The sequence below is a fragment of the Phalacrocorax aristotelis genome, chromosome 2, assembly GCF_949628215.1.
Source record: "Phalacrocorax aristotelis chromosome 2, bGulAri2.1, whole genome shotgun sequence".
Taxonomy (NCBI): Eukaryota; Metazoa; Chordata; class Aves; order Suliformes; family Phalacrocoracidae; genus Phalacrocorax; species Phalacrocorax aristotelis.
In genome coordinates, this window is record NC_134277.1 from 155,385,511 (window position 1) to 155,411,235 (window position 25,725).

The following is a 25,725-nucleotide window of genomic DNA, read 5'->3' on the forward strand; positions in this document are numbered from 1 at the left end:
GAACAAGTTCAGGAGAGACTGAGACTCATGTTTCCTTTCTCTTTTCATTTTTTCCTAAATTCCTAGTGTCATGATTAGCACATTCAGGCAGGATGCAGAAGTCTTACCTCCTGGTTGAGTTTCTGTCAGACGACAACTTGACCTAGCATTTCCCACATTTTTATAGAAATACCATAGCAAGTGTTGAGCATCAAGACTTTATCATGGAAAGCTTCAACTTCTATACAGGTACTTTAGGAGAAATGCCTAGAGTTTTTGGAAATAAATGTAATTTCAGATTAATAACTGGCTTTATCCAGCCTCTGATAAGTAGATATCTGGTTGCTGAATATATATATTATGCTTCAAGATACAGTGATATTTGCCGCGTGTGATCACAACTCTGTGTGTGTTCCTGATGCTGCAGCGGAGTTTCCATAGCTGTGGTGGAAATGGATCTCTAAGAAATGGGACGGTGGCTCTGCTGCTGTGGCTTTTGTGGGGACAGGGAGAGAGCGGTTGGGCTCTGGGCTCTGCTTGCAAATGGTTCTTTACTCAGGAAGAATGCAATTAAGTGACTAAGGATTTTGGTTATCCTCCGCAAAAATCATTGAGCTTTCTTCCCTCCAATACTGTTCTGTGTTTGTGTGAAAACATAATGACAGTTAAATGAGCTTTGTTAAATCTTTCATAAAACATTTTAGCTGTGGCAAAGGCAGGAGTTAAAATAAAGTATAGCTCTTTCCCTGCAGATTTTCCTACAAATATTGGTGTCTGCAGATCTATGATTCCTACATGCAATTGCTCATTTTTGCACACGGGAATTCCTGTGAGTGGCTGTTTCGAGAGAAATCTCATGGATCCTGAATTTTCTTCTATTCCATCTGAAGTAATTTTTCCCCAATCCAAGTCCATCTGAAGTTAATTTTCTCCATTTTACCAAACGGGAAATTTTTTGTGTAAATGTGACAGTGTTTTTAAGTCCACTGTTTTTTCAAGATGGATCAGTTAATTATGTTTAAAGGATCTGTACAGAGAAGAGAAGAGGCAGGCTTTTGGGGGCAGCTATAAATTTCTTAGATAATCCTATTTCCTGGGTATAAGTGGTTTGATAAACTACCCCTGCATATGAAACCCTGCATGAGAGCAATCCAAGTCTGCATTTTACAGAGATTTTGGAAAAAGCAAAGGCTGTATGTGCTCAAATGGTGATATAAGTAAGTTATATCACAGGTGACTGACAGTTGCATTTCTGATTTCATGGTTATCACAGTGTTGCTTGGATTTGTTTTGTACTAATTAAGTCAGCATGTCTCAAATTTGTTTTAGTATCTTTTTATCATGTTAATAACTAAATTCAAATTGAAAAGCATGGCTAGCAACCTACACAGTACCTTTCACATAACTAATCTAAATATCTTGAAAAAAATATTTAAATTCACATTTATTGAGATAACTGACAGAAAACTTCTGTCCTGTCTCTCTGTTTTTCTTATTTATATTCCTAGGTGTCTCTTTTATCTGGCTTTTGAGTCCCCAGTGCAGTGAATTTTTGCTGCTTAAAATAAAGCAATTCCTTTGCAGGCCAACAAATGTGCTGCCCAATCAGGAAGACAAGTATTCGGCTTCTGTGCATCACTAACCTGTGCTGATGCTGTGAGGAGGTGGGTTGTTTCTATGTAGATCCTGGCAGTGTTGATGTGTTCAATAACTAGATGTCTCTGCTGTGACTTATGACAGTTCAGAATAGCAAATATTATCAATAACCTCATTTTGTGCAGAATAACTGACATGAGGCAATGGAGGTTTTCGTGCACCTTCTTGTTTAACAAAGGCTATAATTTCTGCAGCATGTGTTTGGTGTGGAAAGACAATTTAATGGAGGCATATTTCCTCCCATTTACAAATCAAGCCCTCCTAATAAACAGTGAGTCAAATCACAGGGAGCTTGGGGGAATGCTTCATCTCTCATATGCTTTTTGCTTTCCTGGATAGCAGGTGCTTTGAGGCAGCAGCTACATTTTCCTGGCTCTCTCTGACATTCTGGGCAGAGCTTGATGGACTATTGACTTTAACTTCTCACAGAGTATTATAAAAGAAGTGGCCTGTATAAAAAGAATCATCTTGTCTTCTTTTACCTTTGCCTTTCGTGGTTCCTGTCATTTTAGTATAGTTTGAGGCAGTGATCAGAATGAAGATGTCAAACTCGCACTGTGAAACCAGTTTCAGAACCAAGGTTCATCCTGCAACAAGACTGCATATTTGGTGTTTGGAGAGGGATGGAATAGTGCATACCATATACAAGCTCCTTCCATCCCCTGGTTTGGGCTTAAAACTCTGGATTAAAGCCCTGGGACCAAAATATTGTCCATTCTTTGAACTCTCAGTAGGGAAAAGATTCTTGCCACAGAGAGCTCAGGTCCACATTTCAGCCAGATTTGTGCAGGTGGTTAAAGATGATGGCCATAAAATGAGAGAACAAAATCACGCAGAGTGCAGATGAACAGGATTCTGGCCATTATAATTATTTCTATTAAGGGTCAGGGTGTTTGGGGTCAGGGTCCCTTGGGTTAGGTTTTGGATACTGCAAAGCAAAGAGGCAGTCTCTGTCCTACCTTTGTCCCACCATTCTTGGAGCACAGCCTGGGCTTATTGTCCCTTCCTGGTATCTCTGAGGGCTTTGGTGGTGGCCTGCCTTGGGGCCATGCTGATGCTTCTGATATTTCTGTTTTGCACTGCTATCTTCTGTGACTCAGTAAGGAGCTATGGGTTGCCTCATTCATTCTCTAAAGTCGGGCCTGAGTGGTCTGGGCTCAATCTGTGTGTTCTTCCTGACCTCCTGTTTTCCTGGGCTCATATTTTTTACCAAAATAGAGATCTTTCTTCCACCTTGCCATTTTGTAAAAGTCTTGTATGTGAGAGATATGAAAGTGATATGGAAGTGAAGCCAATGAAGAGAAGGCCGTGCCACACTCTACTTATACGGCAGAGCACTTACTGAAGCATACCCTAAGTTTGCTCAGGCTTTTGAATCTTTTGGAGCAGGAACTATCCCTCTGCATAGGTCTGAATGAGTTCTATGACGGTGGCACCCAAATTTTGAGTGGGGTCCTTAAGGAGTGATCACTTTTGCTAAAAGAGGCACATGCACTTAGCAGTTGCTGAGACCATTCAGGGAGATGTAAAATGCTTGCGCTTGTGCAAAAGAAGCAGCATCATCTTTCTGAGGAAGAGGTTTGAATGGGTGTGAAGGCTGGTGAGATCCATGACAATGACTCTGCTGGGTGATGTTTGTCAGCCTTGCTGTCTCCTCCATGCTCTGATAAGGGAAGTGAGTCCACGGAGCCAGAGAAACCACTGTCTTGGCTTTGCATATTCCAATCAGAAGTTGCACCTGAAATCATGTCTGAGTAAATACACATTTGCCAAACGCACAAGGAAATTTCTCACGGCTGCGGCACTGGAATAACAAGAAACTTCCTCAAATTTACCTGCATGTTTGATATTGACTCAAACTGGTCTGAACACACAGTGTACAGGGGTGTTGACACACCAGCCTACTTGGCAGAACTTCACGTTATAGTCTAATTTTATATTTGTACCTGGCCTACCATTTGATATGTGTGATAAAAGCTGCACTATGTAACGATCTTAATGGGCTGACAGGCAAAAGGAAGCCAAGAACTAAAAAATAGCCATTGCAAGAGGAAGAACTGAGTCCAATTGGCAGAACTGTAGATGGGAGTTTGCATTACATCTCCTTCCGCTCTTCCACGTTATGCCTGAATAATTTGCAATAAATAAGTCAAATTTGCCGATCTCTTAGGACTGATTTGCATGATATGTGGGAACATTACAAAATGCAAACCACCCAGGAGTGCAGTACCCTAACAGGTAAGACTTGGAGTTATTGCTTGATTTCTCAGCCTGTAGGTGGTTTTGCTGTATGTGTGGATGGGGTTTTCTCTGCAGCCAAAGCACATTAGAAATGAAAGAAATATTTATGGAAAAGGTCATAGTGTTCCAACAGCTCAGACTATTTAAAAAAAAAACACACCAAAACACACAAAAGAAGACTATGATACCTTGCAAAAACTCTAAAGATAAAATCATTATAAAATCAAGATAAACCTGGTCACGGAAATACTTGTGAAAAATTTCTATCATTGAACCTGTCAAAGTAATGACCTTGTGCCTTACCCAGTAGGAAAAAAACCCTTCCAGCTTGCTGCTTTGGTATCAGAAAATTAGACATTTGTCCATCATTTTCTTTAACTGAATTGAGCTAGTACTGACTGAACAGTTTGCAAGAACTAAGAAGAGCTGAACACCATCTGTGATGCTAAATCAGGGCCAGCTTATCAGATATTCAAAAGTGTCGGTGTGGCTATTGTTGAAGATGTTTGCCATGCCCAAAAGTTAATATAATGATTTGGAAAGCTTGTTTGGTTAAAAATTTGTTCCTGATCAGCTGAATCTAAAGTTGCCAATTCAGTGGCAGTGTTGGTGTTTCCTAACCCAGGTTAGCCTTACAGTCATTGTATGGAGCAGAGAGCTGCTCATGCAGGCAGCCTTTGCCTCCTTATGAAGTCAAATGCGGGGGACATGCTACCAAAATAGTCATATTGGTAAGTGGGACCACACCAGAGAAGCCTTTATGAACCATACTGGGAGTTGTTTAGGGGCTCTGAATTACAGTGCTTGGGGACTGGGCATTTTAGAGACTGTAGTACTTATGCTGGAGACTGAAGAGGCCCTCTGCTGTATTTTGGTTTCTGGAGCTGGTCTGCAGTGATGTTAGGGCATCAGGAAGAAACAGTGCTACCTATTACTGCTGTAATCTCCTGTTTAAGACCTGCCTGCAGCTTTGAAGCAGAGGCATATGAAGACATCACCATTCTGGTCTCATTCTGGTTTGAGACATCACGGAAGTAAATTAAATAAGGAGATAATATAAAAACTGCTTTACATATTAACCCACAGGTATTATGAAGGCGAAGCAGTGCAGATAAAAAACATGGAGCGATTCCAAATCCATTAGCAGCGGAAGTGCTTAGAAGCCCCATGTCTATTATGGAAATTTGTGTGCAGGTGTCCATAAATTGAAAAAAATGCATACCGCAAGCAGTGCTCACAAAGCTGAGGCTAGAACAGTAATGAGGGGGCTGTGCAAGGCACTGACACTGAGTATTTTCCATAACTACACACACAGAGAAACAGAGATGAGGCTGGGAAAATCAGAATTAATTGCAATCTAACTTAACAGGGAGAAGTGATTGTTTCACAAGTGCTTATAGAAGGAATTAAGTCTGTTTAATGCAGAAAGTAGGAAAAAGGAGAAAAATCATTGGGTATAATCAGGAGCTCAGTCTGACTCACACTAAAATTGAAAACATTTCAAAGGTGTAGCTGTCTTTGCCTTATGAAGCCTATATGATGGAATAAGGCCTAAACAAATGAAGAAGCACGTGGTGTTATAGATACCATAACTACCTGGTCATGCAAAAGGGGGGAAGGTACACAAATAATTCTATGGGCAGTTAACTTTAAAGCACTTGTTCGTAGAAAATTAGGTTTAGGGGCAACAGAGGTGAGTAATAAGATGAATTTTGGGCAGTGCTGTGTGAGGTTTTAAAGCACAAAACGGTCCCTCATGCATGTGGCCAAGCCGCTGAGGTTTGGAAGCTTGCCTAGAGGTGGGATTTGTATTACGGGCACTGCTGAGAAAATTCTGTATAAACTTGTTTCTGTTGAAGTAAAAAAATCAAAATAGGCATCTGCTGACATATAAGCATAAAAATGTCACCCACAGGATTTCAGATTAAATTTAAATGAATAAACTTCTTGTGGATTGAATAAACCAACAGAGCACATCTATATGGGATAGCAAGAAGTGTAGTTGCTAAAAAACATTTTCTTTCCCTTTTCTAAAGAAACACAGCTGAGGAAGGAAGCAAACCGACTTTATCATGTTTTTAACTACAGTTCTGCAGGCACAACTGTGTGAATGGTTTATACAGAATTTCATTACAGAGGGAAACCAAAACATCTATGTCTGAGCTGCATGGGAAGCATAAGAATGCAAATGAGGAGAATAAATTTATTTGAATCATGTGGGAGAAATCTAGCCTTGTAAATTCCAGTCTCTCCATACTGTAAGTAAAAGTGAGAAAGGGATGCATGTGAAGCAGAGACATGTCTTTGTATGATACCTTCAAACCATTGGGAAGTGCTCAGGTAACAGTAGTGGGGGATCCAATCCAAGATTACAAGTCTGTGTAAGCCACATCTGATTTTGTTAAGTAAAACTAGGTGAAGGGTGTGGTTGAAGCTTTGCCTGTGGAGCAGATGGATAAGATGTCAGTGATCACACTGCAGGGCAGGTCAGTCTGGTACATAGTCACATGACGTCCTTTCTATTTGATGCCAAAATCAAACATTGCGGAGCTTTTGGGTGGCGTCAGCTAATGTGGTAGCAATTTGGAGCAAGACTATGGTGGTGTAACGTTTTGAGCTTGATGAGAGTAAGTGAACAGGAGCTACTCTCTTCATGGTGTTAGTTAATAGATATGTCTTCTTGTTATGCCAGCAAGTGTAATCTTACTACCAAAAGACTGGGAAGGACTACTGGGTCTGTTATTCCACTCTCTTTCCTGGGCCATGGATGCAAATGTTAAATCTGAACCTGCAGGGAGATCTCAGGGTGTTCCCCTGGCAGATGTCCACACCTGCATGAGGTCTCTAGAAGCGTGTTAGGTCAGCCAAGCTCTCAAAATGCTTTTTTACCTCCATTGACCGAGAGGCTCCAGACGACTAATTCACACATGAACATTTAGTCTGCAGACATCTGGAGTTAGGAGAGATGAATCTCACCTCTGTCATCAACATTATGTGGATCACGACCTAGTAAATTGTGTGCAATTTGTAACACAACTTCCTTCTCAAAGAGGAGAGAAAACAGCAGAAGAAAAATAGGAAATTTGGCAGAAGGTTCAAGTTCTTCCTTTTATGTAAGAGTTGGCCTGTGGATGGTTGTCTTCATTTTGCACCTTTTTATTAGGTTTGTGGGTAAGGGGGGAAATGGATTGTTTTAAGATGGAAGTAAGCTGATAAGTGAAGTAAAATGAGATAAACCCTCTGTGTATGCAAAAATGACAGTATTCTGGAGACTAATACTGTGTTTGCTTTCAGCAGTAGTACAAATATTCCTGCTGTAAAGGCAATCATGTAGTAGGTGGGTTTCAGTGGGAGAAGATACCAGTGTTGTAGGAATTACGGCGTGAGCTACAGAGAAAACAGATCTTTGCCGTGTTTGTTTCCTTGTGCTTAAGCACAGCAAGTCAGGGGAAGAAAACCCAGAGCATTCAAGGCTGTCATGTCAGGGAGTCAGAAATGTCCCCAAAGTAGCATTGTGACTACATAGCACCTATGTCTGTGGGTGCTCAGCATCCAGGCCTGCAAGGTGCTGAGCACCCATGGTCCCACTGCAATCACTGGGAGCAGACTTTGCTGAGCAGTCTCATGTGCTCCATCCCACAGGTATTACAGTGGTACAGCCCTTCTCCGTGGCCATGTCATGACTTGTGCTGGAATGTGGTGCTCAGTTTCCTGCGGTGGATGAGAGGGCTTCATGCTGCTGAGATGTGTAAGGTGTCACAGTGTACCTGGGTACATGACCTGGTCTCACACATAGCTGCCTGTGGATGGAGGAACCAAGCAACCTGGTGGTCCTGTGGCTGCTGTGGGTGCCGGAGAGTGGGGTCATAGAGGAAAACTGGACAGTGGTGGTCTCTCTGCCCACAGTCATCTTCCACACCAGCTGCAACTCACATCCTGCAGCTGTGTGACAGATTCCTGCTTCTCTCTTTGCTGTGCATTTGGAAATGGAGATGTCTTCCTTTGTGGTCAGGCTGTGCTGGTGCTAGTGAAGGGGGGTGGCCCCTCCTAAAACCCTTGTGGTGGTGGAAGCAGAAGGTTTCCCCCCTCAGAAAGGCTATAAGGGAGCAGGGAGGGTTCAGACAGAACAGCTTTGATAATTGAAAGGATAGGAAACAGCTGAGAACAACAGGATATTGCAACTTTTCAAAGAAAAAAAGAGACGAGGGAGGGCATGATAGAGGTCTATAAAACCCAGAGCCTCCTGGGGAGGCGGTGGACATCATGTTCACTGCCTTTTCCAGTGCAAGAACTCCAGGCCAACCAATTGCACTAAAAGACAGTGTCAAAACAAAAAATGGTTGATTTAGGCAAAATTTAGGCATTGGGTTTAGGCAAGCGCTGGAGCAGGTGGCACTGGGGACTGTGGTTGTTAGAGGTGTTGGGGTGAAGTGCTTTGCTATTCCTTCTCTTTCCTCCCTTCCTTCCCAGCTGCTACTGACCAGGAAAATCCAACTCTTGGGGGGCTTGGCCCTTTAGCAGGGTTTCTCAGGAGCATGCCCCACCATCACTTCCCAGCAGATATTCCTCTTGCCATAACTGATGCTACCTCTACTAACTAATTCAGAGAAAAGGAGGGCCACTTCTTACCTCCCTTTCTCTGCAAGGCTTGGACCTACAGGAGACCTCATGCCTGAATGACTTCTAGCACAATCATTTCCTGGAGATGGTGGGCCAGGGTTACGTTTTGCCCAGGCTCTGTCAGGGCAGACATGGGCTGCAGCCTCCCTGATATGCTCCAGACTCCACACCAGCTTCAGTTAGGCAGCATAAGATGTTATCTGTGTGTCTCAGGGAGCTCCTGTTTAGAAAGCAGAGAGAAAGGGGCCATCAAAATTTTATGGCAGGTTGTAGTTTCCATTTCAGTGCACGGAAAATGTTTTTACAGTAGCAGTGCATGATGTCTATTCCATCTATTCCAAACCTTTTACATCAATAACCACCTTTTCAGGACTGAATTTATTCATGAAAACCCAGTGACTTTCTCCAAGAAATCTGAACTAGAGGAGCCAAAGATGATGATCTAGTAATAGTGAATGTAAAAAACCTTTGCTTTAAAAACCTACTGTATTTGAAAACCTTGTGCCCTGTGCTCTGAATAGGGTAGTTTTACCCCGAGTTTGTCCTGGTATACCAACATTACATGGCCCCGCATTAAGTAGCAACAGCTGAACTGTTTCATCTGTTCAACACTGTAGTTATGCGTCTTATGCAAAATGCTTCTACAGCAAGAAACAGTGAACAAGTGTTTCTTGCTTATCTTTGCCATTCCACTAATGATTTCAGAGGCCCTAATATGTCCCACACGTTTGTCTTTTCCAAGCATCAGTGTCCTAATTTTTGGAGCTGCAACTTGTCTGGAGGCTACTGCATTCCCTTGGGCATCTCAGTCACTCTCCTCTGTCCCCTGCCAATTTCTACTGTCTTTTTTTGGAAGGACTGCACAGAATATTAAAACTAGGTATATAGAGAGACAACACTTTTTGTCACAAAACAAAGAAATGATGGATGCTTTGTCCACAGAAGGCAGACATGCCTTAGACATAACCGCTACATAAATAAAATATTCTTGTAATGAGATCCCCAAGTGAATTTTCACAATAAACTGCTCCATTTGTCTGTTTTTCCCCTTTTCTTCTGAAGTGTATGAGAACATCTGCCAGCTTTGCGTCTGCCTAGGTGGAGCCCTTTTCCTCATTGCCTGTTTTCCCATTTCTGTCCAGCAATGTGCTTTACCTGGACCGTGCTTCTCCTCACCATTTCAACCCACTACATTACGTTACACAAACCCTCCCTTGCAAGCATAATGGCGCTGTTCAAACTAACGATGACAATCATATCAACTCTTGTCTAATCAACTCATTTTGTCAGGGCTTGAGGAAGTATTAGTGGGTAAACACCTATGAGTCACAGCAGTTTCTAGAAGTCACCCACCTGGGAAACAGGAAAGTGCCTGGGCTCACTAAATCTCTCAGCCAGAGACCTCTCTGCGATCAGCACTGCATCACTCGAGGTGGGTTCGGACAGACCTGCTTCTGCTTTTTTACCCCACTATAGAAACATACAACGTTTTCCATATTTAATCATCAAGTAGCTGTTTTGAAAAAAATGTTCAAGTGTTGGCCTTGAGTTATTAGTGTCAACTGATACCAAACCAAATCCCACTGTTGGAGGGCAGCAGAAGCCCCACTGTGGATTTCCAGTAAAGTCAATCATTATTGACTATTTATACTACAAAAGTCTATACTGTAAAAATACCCTTCCATTTCTATGAGTATGTATTAACTGTAAGGTATTGGCAGAGTGAAATCCTGGTATCGACACACTTTCCTTCTTCCTTTCCTCCCTGCAAACAGTAGACCATCACCTTTTGCTGCTTTTCAACTCACGGTTAGTATTTTGCAGCCTCCTCTCCCCCGTGGTGATCAAACAGATCAGACAGACCCCATTGGACTCCTGGGTGACCTCCTCCAGGGCACTCAAGTATTCCTTATTTCAATTTCATTTATTTCACTTCCAAACATAAGCAAATCAAATCAAATTACTGTCACAGTAATTATGAGCATGTGTCTCTATAGAGAGATTAATGCAGTTGAATTTGTCCACTTTAAAAGTTAATTCAGAGTAACTCTCCTGGGCCTCCTGTGCAGTAAAACCTTCAGTGGTCTCCCACAGAGCCATGAGACTGGCTTCTTCCAGGGAATTAGAGAAATAAAAAAGCTAGGGTGAGATTAATGTCACTTAATCTCATAAAGCCCTTTCTAGTCCATGCAGAGCAGTGAGGCATAGCTCTGCTGGCCTCCTCTGGACAGATACATTAGGAAGGGCCCTGGAGTGGTGAATCAAGGGCAGCTGGACCCTGATAGATGCCTGGCACCATGTGAGATGATTCTCCCTCCTTAAGATGGATCGGTATCCTAAATGAGAAGGAAACTGCATCAGTTCTGTAACGTAGTAATCACTGGTGGCTATAATATCCACTGAGCTAACTGTGCTTCAGAAAAATGCTCCAAATAATTAAGAAGTGAAAGAACCTAGCACTGTGAAAGGAAAAGTTTGTTGAATGTGGGAACTGAACTGACTGAGAATAGCTTGGAATGACTTTCAAAAAAAATTGAGTTTCCATCTTCTGCTGTATTTGAATCAGTTTTCAGAATTCAGCCCTGCAGCATTACATATCAAAAATTAGGGTGTTCGCACTCAATCCCCCTAATTGCATGCAAAATGGGAACCATATAAACACGGGCATCTAGTGCCATTAGAGGTGCCAGGGAGCTCAGCCACCCTCAAGGGATGGCAGGTATTGCACAGGATCCATAGGACACTACATATTTCTGGAGCAGTGAAGGGAGACCAAGCTGGGTGTCCTTAAGCATCAGAGATGGCACTGATTGCCTCTATTGAGGCAGAATTGTTCCCTCTGCATCCTTATTTCTGAACTTGGGTCCTCTCCTGTCTCCAGCTGTTGCCCTGATGAGTGCCCACCTACACATACCTAAAGTCTTACCTCAGGCAGCTGCTAGAACTACTTTGCCAGGATAAACTTATCTCTGTGTGAAGGAAGGAAGAAACAGCTCTTCATAGACCTCACAGGGAACCTGTGAATCTAGAACAAGTACTTCAGGTTGTGGTTTCATCAGCATCTGAGCCAACCTGATGGCTCCATCTTCCCTCCTGTCTCTCTTCCTGATCCCTGCTGTGTGATGGCTCTCCCTCCTTTCCTCCTGGGTCCAGACTCCCTGGTTCCCACTGCAAAATAGTTCCAAATTGTCCACTGGTTTCTGGTGATTAGTGAGTTAAACTGTCTCAGAGCAGTGTTGCTACAGTTCGTGTCAGCATCAGGAACATGGCTGAGAGCAGAAGAGGGGACTGGTAAGGGGGAGTCATGCCCCCATCCCTTCTCAGCAGCAGTGAGCTGTTAAATTGACTCATATTACTGCATGAAACCCCACCGATGATAAATGTCTAAACTAGATAGTACGAATGTGTCCCTGTGTGTTTTCTTTAGCACCTAGAACATCTGTGCTGACTAGCCAGGTGCTAAACCCTCCATAAACCCTAAAAAATAAAATAAAATAAAATCCTAACAAATGTTGATGCTCTTTATTGTGTGCCTCTGACATAACCTGTTTTTAACCAAGATTGAGAGCAGTTTCTGTTTGGAAAGACCCGAATTAACCTTTGTGATATAAGACATTCCTCTTGCCAAGAAATCAGCCTTTTCTGTTCTTCCCCATTTGATCCTCAACACAATCCTTTGGCAGTGCTTGAACGTGAATTGCAAAGCTGTTGAACTGAGAAGCAAAATGACTGCATATGCAATCTACTGCACAGTGAGCCAGGATTCCTCTTTTTGTGCTAATTGTATTAACTGCAGCAGTTTGTTTATCCTTTTGTGTGAATGGTATTTTTTAATACATGAAACAGGTTTACTCTTGCAGAACTGTGCAGCACAATGAAGCATGGATATATTTTTTATATGAGAGATTAAACAATCAGCTGGTTGACACCTTCTGTATTTGATCAGCAGGTTGATGTTCAGTTAGTTTAATTAGGTTAATCAAGACATTGCCTAAACTATGTCTGTGCTTTGTCCCAAAGTTTACATTTGTATTGCTCCAAGGACTAATGGAAATATTGCATTTGCTGTATTGCTGTGACACCATAGATCATAATTTGCTATATGAATAATCTGAAAATTTTGTACTATGCTTGCAAATGCCCCAGGGAACTAAGGAACTTGAATCATCCCCATACTGCAGCTGCATAAGCTGTAGTTCAAAGAGGATGTGTGACTTGTATGATCACAGTAACACCAACATCACTACAGGGACAAGATTTAATTCTCAACCCACGCTGTAAATCCTGATATACCTGCACACCCCATTACGAGTGTCAGGATATGGGATTGTAGGATAGGATCACAGGAGAGATGAGGCTGGAAGGGCCCCCAGGTGGTCTCTACTCCAACCCCCACTCCAAGCAGGGCCAGCCATGAGTGCAGACCAGGTTGCTCAGGGCTTTGTCCACCAAAGTATTGAAAACCTGCAAGGACAGAGACTGTACAGCCTCACTGAGCTGCTTGTTGTTGGACAGTCTTCATCAAGAAAATGCTTTTTCCATATGTGCAGGATATACAGGGAACAATATCTCTGAACCCTGGAAGGAACTAAACTCCTGAGCTTTTTCTTTTGCCTATCCACTCCAGCAGTCTCTAATATCTTGGCCAAACCAATTATCTCATTGGGATATTTGTACACTGGTGAGAATAGTGTGGACTCACAAGTCTGGAGAGAGGGTCTGTGTAGGTGGAGAAGGAGTAGAAGTTGTATAAGTGCTGCAAATACCTGAACTGCATGAAGCCCCGTGAAAGGAAATGCATACCCCATTTTGGCATCGTCACACCCCAGAACATCAGGCCGTTGTGTTTCTGAAGCTGTTTTATGAGCAAAAGTGCTGGCTGAATCATAAACTGGTTCCACCTGACCACAGCAGTGGGGAGAACCCACTCGTGGCAGGAGGAGGAAAAAACATCTCTGTAAAGGAGCACTCTGAGCCAAAACCACAGAGTTTTGGCAAGGCTTAACTAAGCAGCTAACTGCACTCGTAGACTTCAGTGCTTTGGGAAACCTTATCTAGAATGAGTCATCAATACAATTAAGTGTTTAAACAGCCTCACCCTACTTGTCAGATATCTTGGTGGGTTAATCATGAATACAGGCAGAATCCCTATGGCAGCCAATGGAAGAAGAGCGGTGTGTCTTGCAAGTGCTGGATGAGTTGCTGAAGGCCATTTTGACACTGGGCAGTAGGAAAGCATAGGAGATGGAGGAAAAAAAGCCAAGGTAATGCCTCTTCTGGTTTTCTTTTTTTTTTTTTTTTTTGGCAGTGAAAATAGAAGACATTCTCTAGCAAGAAAAATGAGGTTTAGAAATACTTAAAGACAGAATTTTAACATGGAGGTGCTTGCATCTGGGTTTCATTTATGTGAGCAAGTTTTGTATTTATTATTTTTATACTTTAAAGAATTTAAGGAAAGATCATTAATTCTACTGAACTGCAAATGGGAGGAGATTAATGTTTCTGGCAAGCATATTTTTTGTGTCTTTAGGGTTTTCTTTCCCCGTCCCTTGTTTTTTAGAAGAGTAGTGTCTTCGGGATTACCCTGGTTTACACTTGATCTACGTCAATGCAGCAGTGCAAGTAGGAGAATAAAAATCAGCCAGGGGGCCCTGGTCCAGGGCTTTGGGCTCGAAAACCCCATGAGAGTGGTTTCTATGGCCACATCAGTTGGTGTAATATACCTGGTACCTCTTCCTGCAGCTTTGTGATTCTGCCTTGAAGAAGTATGTAGAAACAGGATGCCGTGTTTCTTAGGTAGATGCATGTATGCTTTGCTTTCCACAGTGAGAACTTTTGACTTCAGTAGGATGCATCTGAGGGCAAAATTTGACACTTAAATCTTTTAATGCTCAGGTGCGGCAGCTGGAAATGATCTTATTTTCCTGAAATCAAATCAATTAATGAGATGAGGATTAATTCTAATTTGTGAAGTGCTTGTTTTTCATAAGGAAATGATACTGACTTCTTGCTGAAAGAGAACAGTGGAATCTATGGTTGTTTGTGCCTATGAGTGTATATGTACGCATATAACCATACTTATTTGTATGTTTCTGTATTTCTGTTTACAGTAGGATTATTTAAATAGGATGCCCTGCTTATAGTGTATTTTCTTGTTTCTACCTTCTTTTGCAGTAGAGCTGAATGTGATACTAGCAAACAAATTTTGTCCTGGCTGTAATAGATCAAACCCAGGACTTTTTAAGGGATTCGGTAGCATCTCTACAGACTGAGAGATGTGGAACTGAGACCAAAGCTTGGCCAAAGTGCTTAGAAGATTTGCCTGAGAATTTACCATAAATTAATTTATATAATTAGTAAAAATATAGTAGTGGTTAAATAAATGTAACATAGTGACAAATTTTATTTTTTGTCTGCCCTAAATTCTATGAGAACTGCAACAAGGTTTTGTGTGTGAAGAGAAAGCCATATTTTGTTTCAATAGTTTTCTTCCTTCATTGAAACAGTCTAAGAAAATGTACGTGAAACTAATCTAGTATTAGCTCTGGTAAGATTTAGATCAGCTTTTCTGTTACTTCTGCTGAAATGGATTTGTTCTGCTGACAGAGTTACATGGTTTTGGAGCCTGAGTCATTTACTATTCTGTGGGTCTGATCTTCTCTGTCAGGTGGCTGTGGTGTTGGATTAGTCTCTGCACCAGAGAGTTCCCAGGTTCAGGGTTTTAAAAGTTGACTCTAAACAATTTATTAGATTTGGAAAGTGGTAATGGCTTGTTTTTCATGGATTAGATACATCTCATTTCAATTGACATAGTCGATTTTTAAGAAACCATAGTCACAACAGTGCAGGGTGTTGTAAACAAGCAGTGCTCAAGACTTGGGAATTTGAATTCTTCAAAGGAAAATATGAAATAACACAATGACATGAATCTAATCTAAAAAATATTAATACCAATTTCTTGTGGGTCCTTTGCTTAGATTGCTCATTCTGACATCAACAAATTTTTACTCTGAGGATGCTGAAATATTTGGCATTTAGTTCAGTTCATGGCCTTGTTTTCTTATGTCCTTCTATTGTAACTTCAGAAGTGAACCTAGTTTCTATGGGTAGTCAGGAGATATGAGTAATATTAGAGCTGACATTCTACTTGTTGATTCTGGTTTTACCTATCTCAGATGCAATTCTGGGATAACTCTGGAGAAATACGTAATTGCTTCAGAGTTGACATCAACATACCTGACAGCAGGATTTGAGCCACTAAAAAAAATTATGTGACTTCAGCTATTTATTAAGGTGTAAATGACTGATTTTTTTAAAAATTGCACAATTATTATAAATGGGACAAAAAATAATTTTGCAACTGAAAACAAGGCACAGTTGTTCCCACTTGTGTAAAGCTCTTTGTCACCCCATAGTCTGAACACTTTGACACTGCTGGCATGCAGCTGTGTTGTGTGCTGCGCTGGAAGGAAATCCACATCGCAAGGCAGCTTTGGGCTGAGGCCGGCACAGGGAGTTTGTCAGAAAAACCACCCAACATGCAGCAAGGAAGGAGTGGGGCCACCCCTTGGCGAGTTCTGTGTGGCTGCAAGAAGCATCTGACTATGCTGACGGTGCTTTGGAGGAGGGTTTAGATTTCTCTGTAAGTGCTCAGGGAATTGTAATCCCTCCTTTTTCTGCCCTGTGCTATAGATTATCGTCTGCACCACTGCTGAGGGAAAGGCAGGGGCAGAATCCCCTCACAAGCTCCCTGGGTCCTGTGCCTCATGGCACAATCTAGTCCTTGCATGTGAGCACAGAATAAGCATCTGCCGGGGCTCTGGGGTGCTGGTTTGTTTAGCTGGTTCACGATGGCATTTGGCATCTTGGGGTTCCTTTGCTCAGTGTCACAGTTTGACCTCTCCTAACTTGACTAGTGATGTCCAAGCGTGGGATTTGGATATGCTCAGTGCCTGAAGTTTGGCTCAAGCCAGCACATCCCCAGCTCCCATGTGTAAAAGTCCTGGCACATGAAAAACTTGAAAGTTCGGATTTAGAGGTCTGAGTATTGGGCAAGCTGTGAGCTATGAATGCAAGTTTTCCTTGCTGGGAAAGGCAAAATCCAGCTTGAGGGTTGTATGATCTGTCTGTGTAGAAGTAGCCCCTGGTGTTAAGCCTGTAAACACAGTAGGAAACATCCTGTTGCTGGTTTTGCACCTAAATGAAGTGTGGTGGCTTATGAGGCCCAGAAAGTACTCTCCACCAAGAAAGAAACAAAAAATCAATGGTACTCTGAAGTAGTTTGAGCAAGAACCTCCAGAACACTTTTCACTCAGGGGTGCATAAAATGCAACCTTCTTCCTCTTTCCTCATTACATATCTTGAATCCTTTTTCCTGGCATTTTCATGGGTCAGGGTGATGTACAGGCACCAGAGAGCAAGCCTGTGCCTCCAGCAGGTGACTTGGGAAGTCTGAGGCAGCAAGGTCCTGGTTTCATTCTCTGCAGATGGAGAAAGCTGTCCTGGGAGGAGGTGATCTCCTCCAGTCCCCTTTCGCCTGGGGGATGTAGGAAAGCAGCTGTGATCTGCTGTGACAACCAGCAACTTGCTGCACACGCAGTGGCAGTGAAACACTGGGACATCCCCTGCCAACAGTGAAACTGCTGCTCTTTGAATCAACTCATTCCTCCTCTTCCTGTCTCCTTGTTACTTCTTTATTGCTAATTGTTTTAATTTTATTGCCTTTTTATTGTTTATTATGGAGCTACTGTAAAAGCTCTGGGAGGTTGGCATTCAGGTCTTGCTCCTAGACGGTAGTGAGACTGTTAGCTCCTGCTAATGGTATCACTGAATAACTTCATCTGACTAAAATGAACTGCATGGATTGAAAAGGTGACTGATGGTGAGGTCTTTGGACAGTATTTGGAAAATATGAGTTGACTCCCGTGTGTAACACAGCCTTGGTTCCTTCCTGTAATGCACATGTGCTGTGCACACTTCAAGGAAGTTTTGCTGAATTGGTTCTAATGCAGCTTTTCCCCATCGACCCTTTCTGTTATATTTTATGTTACTTGTACCAATGTTTATTTCTGCCTTAAACTGTTTATTACAAACACATAAAATAAATACATTCAATGGGGACCAGGGCTGTAGGCATCTCCATTCCTTCAGAGAGCTTGCTACTTGCAGGACACTACTCAGCCCTGTTTAACCTCAAAGGATGCCTGTAATGACCTGAGAGGGCTTCGAAGAGGCACTGACAGGTAGCATTTGAGGACCAAAGCACTGGTGGCTTAGACAGGCTTTGTAATATCACTTGCTTCTCCATCAGGGCAGGGTGGTGGATAATATCTCTTTGGAATGGGGAGATTTCCTGATGCCAAGCATGGGCAGGCAAGAACTCATGCTGCTGTCTCCCCTTCACTGACCGAGAGAACTGCTGACATCAAGTTACTTGTCTAGAGCCCTGCAGTAGAGCTAAACTGATCATATTCATAAAAAGATGAGCCGTGCTCCATGTATGAATCAGTGCAAGGGCAGGGAAACCCCTACATTTGGGCTTCTCAAGTGAAATCCCTGGATTTTACAAAAGCATCCTTTTTTTTTTTCTTTCCTCAAAACACTCTACACAATCTCTCTGTATTAGAAATCTCTCTCTGTCTTATTAAGAAAGTTTGATATATCTTTTTTTTTTGTTGTTGTTTTAACACCCTCTTGCTTAGGCTTGCCGCACGGGAGTGGGATTAATCTGGACAAATGTAGATGTCTCAGGTGTCTAGACTCCCTTCCCAGTTGATGGAGAGAAATGAACATTTTTGGTGCCTGATTAACATGGATAGATTTCTGATGTCTACTTGATACAGCTTGCCTGGGATGACTGGATGGGATGTAGCAGCCTCCCTCTAGATGTCTGAGGTTAGGTGAGATGAATCTGTCACTGGCATCTAGATGTGTGGCAACAGATCACGCTCAAATAAACCCTATATTGTGACTTTATGGAGTCTTTTTGTCTTTATCCTCTTATGTTTTCTGATGAAAGTGCTGGCCAGGTGGCTGAGCTGGATCCAGCTGGTGTAAGTGGGGAAACTATCAGAAGGACTGTAGTCATTGACACCAACGGAGCATCTGGCCTAAATGTCTCTTTTCAATGTTGATCCATATTTCCTACTTCATTTTGATTTGAAAATCACCCCAGAAATCTTGTTTTATGGTTTTTCTTTTTTTTTCTTTTTTTTTTTTAAGCTGCACCTTTGCAAACACCAAAATCGAAGCAAAGTGTATTTTTCCTGCTAGCTCTTTCTCTTACTGCCTCATGAGGGGATGAGGTGGATTTTCTGTGTGTTTTATAGAATTTCTGAAGAACACAACCTTTTCTGTGACAATGGATATTTTGGAATTTTGTGTTTCTGGCTGTGCAGGCTGAAGCCATGCAAAAAGCCTGGAAGAATCATTATCCAACCTGCACATGTAAACTGAGGGTGAGACACGCATACTACGCCTGATCGGCAGTAACTCTGGGCTTCTATACTCCTAGAAAACAGGAGATAATCAGACTAAATTTAGTCTCCTACAACAGACATTTATGTTAAGTGAAATTACTTGGAATTTCCTGTAGTTAATGACTTGTACCAATATAAGCCAACTCAACTGTGTCTGAATCCTGTTCTCATCAGCTGTGTCTCTTCCCAGCTGTAGCTCAGGGCTTTGACTAGCTCTAAAATGATGGGTTTAGCCAACACTGTCAGAAACACTGTCCTGGTAGAAGTGGCAGAAAAAGGCACGTACCTTACAATGGACTCACAGGTGGAAAACCACCAGGATGTGGTGTGTCCCTGTTGAAGGCATATGTGTCAAAAAGTCTGCTGCACATTGTGGCTTCCTCCAAGACAGAGGTGTTGTAGGATGGTCTCTCCACTGAGAGCAAATGGCTGTTTTGCCTCTCCCAGAGTGTCTCACATTGCTCCAGCTAATGTTTACTTAATTTCTTATTTCTTAATGTAACTTAATTTCCCTCTCTGACAAGGTTACCCACCTAGTTGACCAAGGGAAGCCAGTCAATGTGATATTTTTGGATTTCAGTAAAGCTTTCAATACTGTCTCTCACAGTATCCTCATGGATAAAATGTCCATCACACAGCTGGATAAACATGTAATGCAACGGGTGAGCAACTGGCTGATGGGTCAGTCTCTAAAGGGCCATAGTAAATGGGGTAACATCGGGCTGGTGGCCAGTCACTAGCAGGGTTCTGCAGGGATCCATCTTAGGGCCGGTACTCCTTAATCTCTTCATAAATTACTTGGATGCAGGGCTTGAAGGAATGCTAATTAAGTTTGCTGATGACACAAAATCGGGAGGAGATGTTGACACTCCTGAGGGCAGAGAGGCCCTGCAGAGGGATCTGGACAGACTGGAGAGCTGGGCAATCACCAACGATACAAAGTTTAACAAGGGCAAGTGCCAGATTTTGCACCTGGGGCACGGCAACCCTGGGTGTACACACAGACTGGGGAACGAGAGGCTGGAGAGCAGCTCTGCGGAGAGGGACCTGGGGGTCTGGTCGGTGGCAAGTTGAACATGAGCCAACAGTGTGCCCTGGCAGCCTGTAGGGGAATAGACAGGGATCGGCGACCGGAAGATCACGGGATGTGACGGAAAGATAGGCTCCTCCCCATAGGAGTGGCAGGAACAGGAAGCTCAAGAGCTATATAAGCGTGTGACGCAGCTAAATAAACAGACATTTTGTATCCATCATATTGATGTCTGTGCATCACTGTCCCCAGGGTGGGTAGAGCCCTGTGTCCTGGAGATATGCGGCCCAAGATAAGTTCTCCCATAGAAGCGTACAGCAACAGCAGCCAAGAGGGCCAACCGTGCCCTGGGGTGCATCAGGCCCTGCGCTGCAGCCGGGCGAGGGAGGGGATTGTCCCGCTCTGCTCTGCGCTGGTGCGGCCTCACCTCCAGTGCTGTGGGCAGTTTGGGGCGCCACAGTGCATTAGGGATATAAAGCTACTAGAGAGTGTCCAGAGGAGGGCCATGAAGTTGGTGAAGGGTTTAGGGGGGAAGCCATATGAGGAGCAGCTAAAGTCACTTGGTTTGTTCAGCCTGGAGAAGAGGAGGCTGAGGGCAGACCTCATCGCTGCCTGCAGCTTCCTCACAAGCGCGAGAGGAGGGGCAGGCGCTGATCTCTTCTCTCTGGTGACCAACGATAGGACCCGAGGGAATGGCAGGAAGATGTGCCAGGGGAGGGTTAGGTTGGATATTAGGAAAAGGTTCTTCACCCAGAGGGTGGTGGAGCCCTGGAACAGGCTCCCCAGGGAGGCAGTCACGGCACCAAGCCTGGCAATATTCAGGAAGCAGTTGGACAACACTCTCGGAGATATGGTGTGAATTTTGGGGTTGTCCTGTGCAGGGACAGGGGTTGGACTCAGTGATCTTTGTAGGTCCCTTCCAACTCAGGGCATTCTATGATTATTCTGTGATTCATTCATACTGGGGATTTTTTGGTGACAGGGAAGCATAGAAGATAAAAAAGACACTTGCTGTAATGCATTGCTTGTGACAAAAATAAGTAATCCTTTCTAAAGCCAAAATCAGCTTTCACTTCTCACCTGTTTTCACATGCCTTAACTATGTCCCAACTAATCCTGCCTTTTGGGCAAGGAGATAGGAACTGTGAGCAATGACTTATAGCCTAGCCTCTGTAGGATCATTAACTTCTCTGTTCCTTGATTTCAGCATCTTTAAAAATGAGTCTATGCTTGCCCTTGCAGATCTCTCTGAAATCCTCTAGTTATTATCTGTAGATATTTCTGCTGCATTACTGAGGAATACATTTAAAATAAACAAAAGGAAGTGTGTTCTGAGACGGGCTTATCACAGTAGAAAGGCAATAGGAGGCTGACTGGGAATATCCTGATTAATTTTAGGTATTATATAGGATCCAGGCTCCTTGTTGTCATTGAGGGAAGTATTCCTCCTGAAAACAGTTCATCTAATACAGATAAGCCTTTGCTGTTAAATGTTGTCTGGAAGAGCCTCTCTGTCTCCACTGGTCTGCCAGTGGGCATCCTGCCTGCTAACATGAAGTGGGACACTCCCTTACTTGACCTAGGCAATGGTGAACATAGTGGATGACTTTTATTTCAAGTTTGGGGACATAGTCCAATCCACTACAGCTCAGCAGGTCTATTAGGGGCTGCAGCACAAGGAAAAGCGAATCAAATGTTCTGGGGAAAAAAATGTTTTTGAAATAGTGGATGTGGAAAATTACTTCAGTGATGTACTGCTTTCCTCCTTCAGTAATATGAATACCCTCAGCAAGTCTGTGGATGACACCAAGCTGAACTGATTTGCTAGTGCCATCCAGAGGGACCTTGACAGGCTTGAGGAGTGGGCCTGTGTGAACCTTGTGAAATTCAACAAAGCCAAGTACAAGGTCCTGCACCTGGGTCAGGGCAACCCTGGTATCAGTACAGGCTGGGGGATGAAGGGGTTTTGAGGAGCCTTGCAGAGATGGACTGGGGGGTACTGGTGGACAAAAAATTGGACACAAAGTGGCAGTGTGCTCTTGCAGCCCAGAAAGCCAATCATATCCTGGGCTGCATCAAAAGAAGTGTGTTGAGCAGGTCAAGGGAAGTGATTCTGCCCCTCCGCTCCGCTCTGGTGGGACCCCACCTGCAGGGCTGCGTCCAGCTCTGGAGCCCTCAGCACAGGAAAGACACAGACCTGTTGGCGTGGGTCCAGACGAGGGACACAAAAATTATTAGAGGATTGGAACACCTCTCCTGTGAAGAGAGGCTGACACAGTCGGCATTGTTCAGCCTGGAGAAGAGAAGGCTCCAGGGAGACCTTACTGCAGCCTTTCAATACTTAAAGGTGGCTTATGAAAAAGATGGAGAAAGATGTTTTACCAGGGACTATAGTGACAGGACAAGGGGCAACAGTGTTAAACTGAAAGAGGGTAGGTTTAGACTGGACGTAAGGAAGAAATTTTTAGGGTGGTGAGACACTGGAACAAGTTGCTCAGAGAAGTTGTGGATGCCCCTTCATTGGCAGCGTTCAAGGTCAGGCTGGATGGGGCTTTGAGCAAGCTGACCTAGTGCAAGATGTCTCATTCTATGATTCTATTAATAGAAGATTAATTATTTGTCTGTATGTTTATACAAAAGGGGGCATATTAGTCATTCCTCCAACAATCTTTCTTCATATAATAATCTGTATCTTATTTCTTGTTTGTTTGCTTTTCTTCTTTATTAAATAGTCCCAGTAAAATATGTATGAAATTTGAAGCACAAGGGTTGCAGACCTGATCCTTTGCAAGGAGGCTCATTCCAAATTTTTCTTTGGAGGCAGGCTCCTTGCCAGACTATGCAGACATCTATTTTTAACAAGCCATTTCCATCTCTGATACTAACAACACTTGTGGCAAATGCTGGGGCTTGGCTGTTTCCAAACACCTTCAGAAATACTGCAGTAACTAAAAGTTCTTGGTTCAACCAAATGTGCTTATTGTTGACAAAGTGTGATTTATACCCCAGAACAGCAAAGTCCTTTGAGTTGCACCCTGTGAAGGCAGGATGCTCTCAGGGACATTGATGGGAAGCAAATACTGAGGCATAAAGGTATTTGGTTTAGGTACTAGTAGTACTCTAGTCATTTATTCAGCCTTTATTTGAACAGCTTCCCTCCAGCACCAGTAAAGGAACAATATTGATGAATGATGTTATATTGATGGCTAGAAATGGAGACAAAAGATGTTTGCCTGGGAAACTTTCAGGCCCTCTCATCTGCAAGGTACAGCTGGCTTTGAATGAAAGGGTGATCTTGTGGAAAGTCTGGGCTCGTTGCACAATTTCTTTTTACAAGTTTGGATTTTCTGGTAGCAAATGGAAACCAGCGGAGCACCAGTGGAGGTTGATTTAAAGGTGTTTGGCAGCATCAGCCTGAAGCACATGTACTTGTGGCTGGCCATCACTGCCTCCGATCAACACCTCCAGCGGGTCACCTAGCACTGAGTGGTAGCAGCCCCGTGTCTTGCTTGTAGCCCTTGGAAGCTCCCTGGGATTTGGCTTGGGCAATAACCTAACGCTCTATAAATAATTGTTCAAGGTGGTATTTTTTCCTGTCTCTCATGACTAGTTCAGGACCAGAGAAGGAAGTAGTTTATTTGGCCTGGCAGGGTACAGGCCATCCAGAGTGAAAATCAAATGACTCTACAATGATTGCTGTCTGAACTTGGACACAATTATTGTACCAACTATTTCACAAAACACTAATTTTAAACTTGATCTCTATAGAAATGCTGAAGGCAGCATCTGCTCTTCTGGCTTTCAAAAGATATAAGTCTGTTATGAAGATAATCCTCTAAAATTATACTGAAGATTAATTTGAAAGTTTTGCAGAAGAGGATATTATTTTGGAATATATGACTGTTAAGCTCCAGCATTTCACAGCCCCACTGAGCCAGAAATAAATGAATTCTTAGCACTTCAAGAGAAGTGGGATATTCAACCTGTTTCAGAAAATGTCAAAAACAGCCGCTACTAGCCTCTTCATCTAGAGGCATCTTTTACATTGGTCAACAACTGTCTTGTTACTTATTTGGACTGAGACTGAAATAGGCAGTTCCAGTCCAAACAGGACAAAAAGAACAGTAGGACAATAAGAACAGATTTGTGATAGAAAGATAGATTTAAAAAGGAAAGAGGTCCAGTGTTGGTGATGTAAGATCACAGGGACATAGGAAATGAAAAAGTGTTGTCAGCACATGGGCAATGCAAAAATCATTACTTTAATCTCATAGATAGGCAGATGTAAATAGAGAACTATATTATGTGCTGAAGAATTGGCAGTAGCTTTTGGTAAAACTCTGGGAGGGCAACCTACATCCCTTATCCTCCACTTCTGCCCATCAGGGTCCTTGCATGTGCGCAACAGGTCTCTTGCTGTTGGACCTCTGTACTTGTCTTGGTAAGGTAAGCTACAACCTTTCTGAGGCTGGAATAAAGAAAAGGCTCTGTGCCAATTGGAGTGGTTTCTGAGCTGCTTTGTGCTTAGACACCTTTTTGTTTATGGAACTCAACCTGCTTTGCCTCCTGAGCAGTGTTTAAACTTCATGTCTACTTAGTAGAGAATCTCACCATGTGCGTGATGAGGTCAGATGCTGAGCACTTCCCACAGCAAACAGTCTGGTTTTGTCCTATGCCAGAAAGGATCCATTTAGGATTAATACTTCCCCGCTGAACAGCCAACAATTACGTTCTAGTGCAAACAATGTGCTGATAAAACAGAAGCATCTTTGCAAATGTCACTGTTTAACTGGCATTCACAGAGTATTTTATGTCATCACCGGAGACTGATGAACCAGCCAGCACTCTGGGGGTTGTATCGGTGGGCTGTAGTTTTGGGCCATGAGCCCTAATAGCTGTACTGAGCAGAAGGAAAAGCCTTGTTTCCCCATCAAAGCATGGGAGAGCTCACTGCTCTGCCTTTGGGACTGGCAGGGTTTGGTACAAAATAGGTGGCCCTAATCATGTTTCATATCTGTGGCCCAGGAAGCCTTTGATGACTGGGAACACATGTATGGGGAAGGGAGGGAGAGATGTTAAACCACTGTGGCCTGATTCATACCTTGACAAGAGACTAACTTCTGACTTGGGACTGACCCTACAACCATATCCAAACCTCACAAATTATTGTGCGCTAAGTCCACCCAGATGGGACTTATTATTCCTTTCTTCTTCTAGCCCCACAGTAATTTGTGGACAAATCTTGCCAACAGTCTTTGGAAAGTCGAAGATTAAGTATGTTGGGAGTACTGTAAAATAACAGGTCCCTCAGGGAGAAGTAGGATGCACAGCTGAGCTGGGCTTGAATGCTGAGACCCACCACTGCCTGTGAAGGGTTGAACCACTGCCTGTGAGAAATGACTCGGTAAGGGATATTTGTCTGCCTGACTTCATGGGAACAAAGCTTGGTCAGGAATAGTTCCTGTCCAGGACAGAGACCCAGGCTTGCTTTTACACCCACAGGGCACAAAGTGAGGAATCAGCACTGAATATAGGCTGATTATAGACCCCTCCTGACTGACCTGGCAATGAGGCTTCTCTCTGCCTTGCTGGCTGAGCAGGTTTCTTTTGCAGACCAGTACAGACCCAAGCCTGTCACTGATACTTCATTATTTCTACAGATATAGTAGGTTTTTATGACATTTCAAAAGTAGAACTAAAGGCATTACAGCGGTCTGAGCT

At 43.1% G+C, this 25,725-nt stretch overlaps 1 protein-coding gene across 1 annotated transcript in view; it reads left to right on the plus strand.

Moving 5' to 3' along the window:
* The first annotated feature begins 13,712 nt into the window (after positions 1–13,712).
* FER1L6 (fer-1 like family member 6) overlaps positions 13,713–25,725 on the plus strand; it is a 101,102-nt gene continuing 89,089 nt past the window's right edge. Inside the window, exon 1 of the mRNA XM_075085760.1 lies at positions 13,713–13,760. Coding sequence (XP_074941861.1) covers positions 13,741–13,760 — 20 coding nt within the window. The 5' untranslated portion in view covers positions 13,713–13,740. The remainder of the gene's footprint in view (positions 13,761–25,725) is intronic.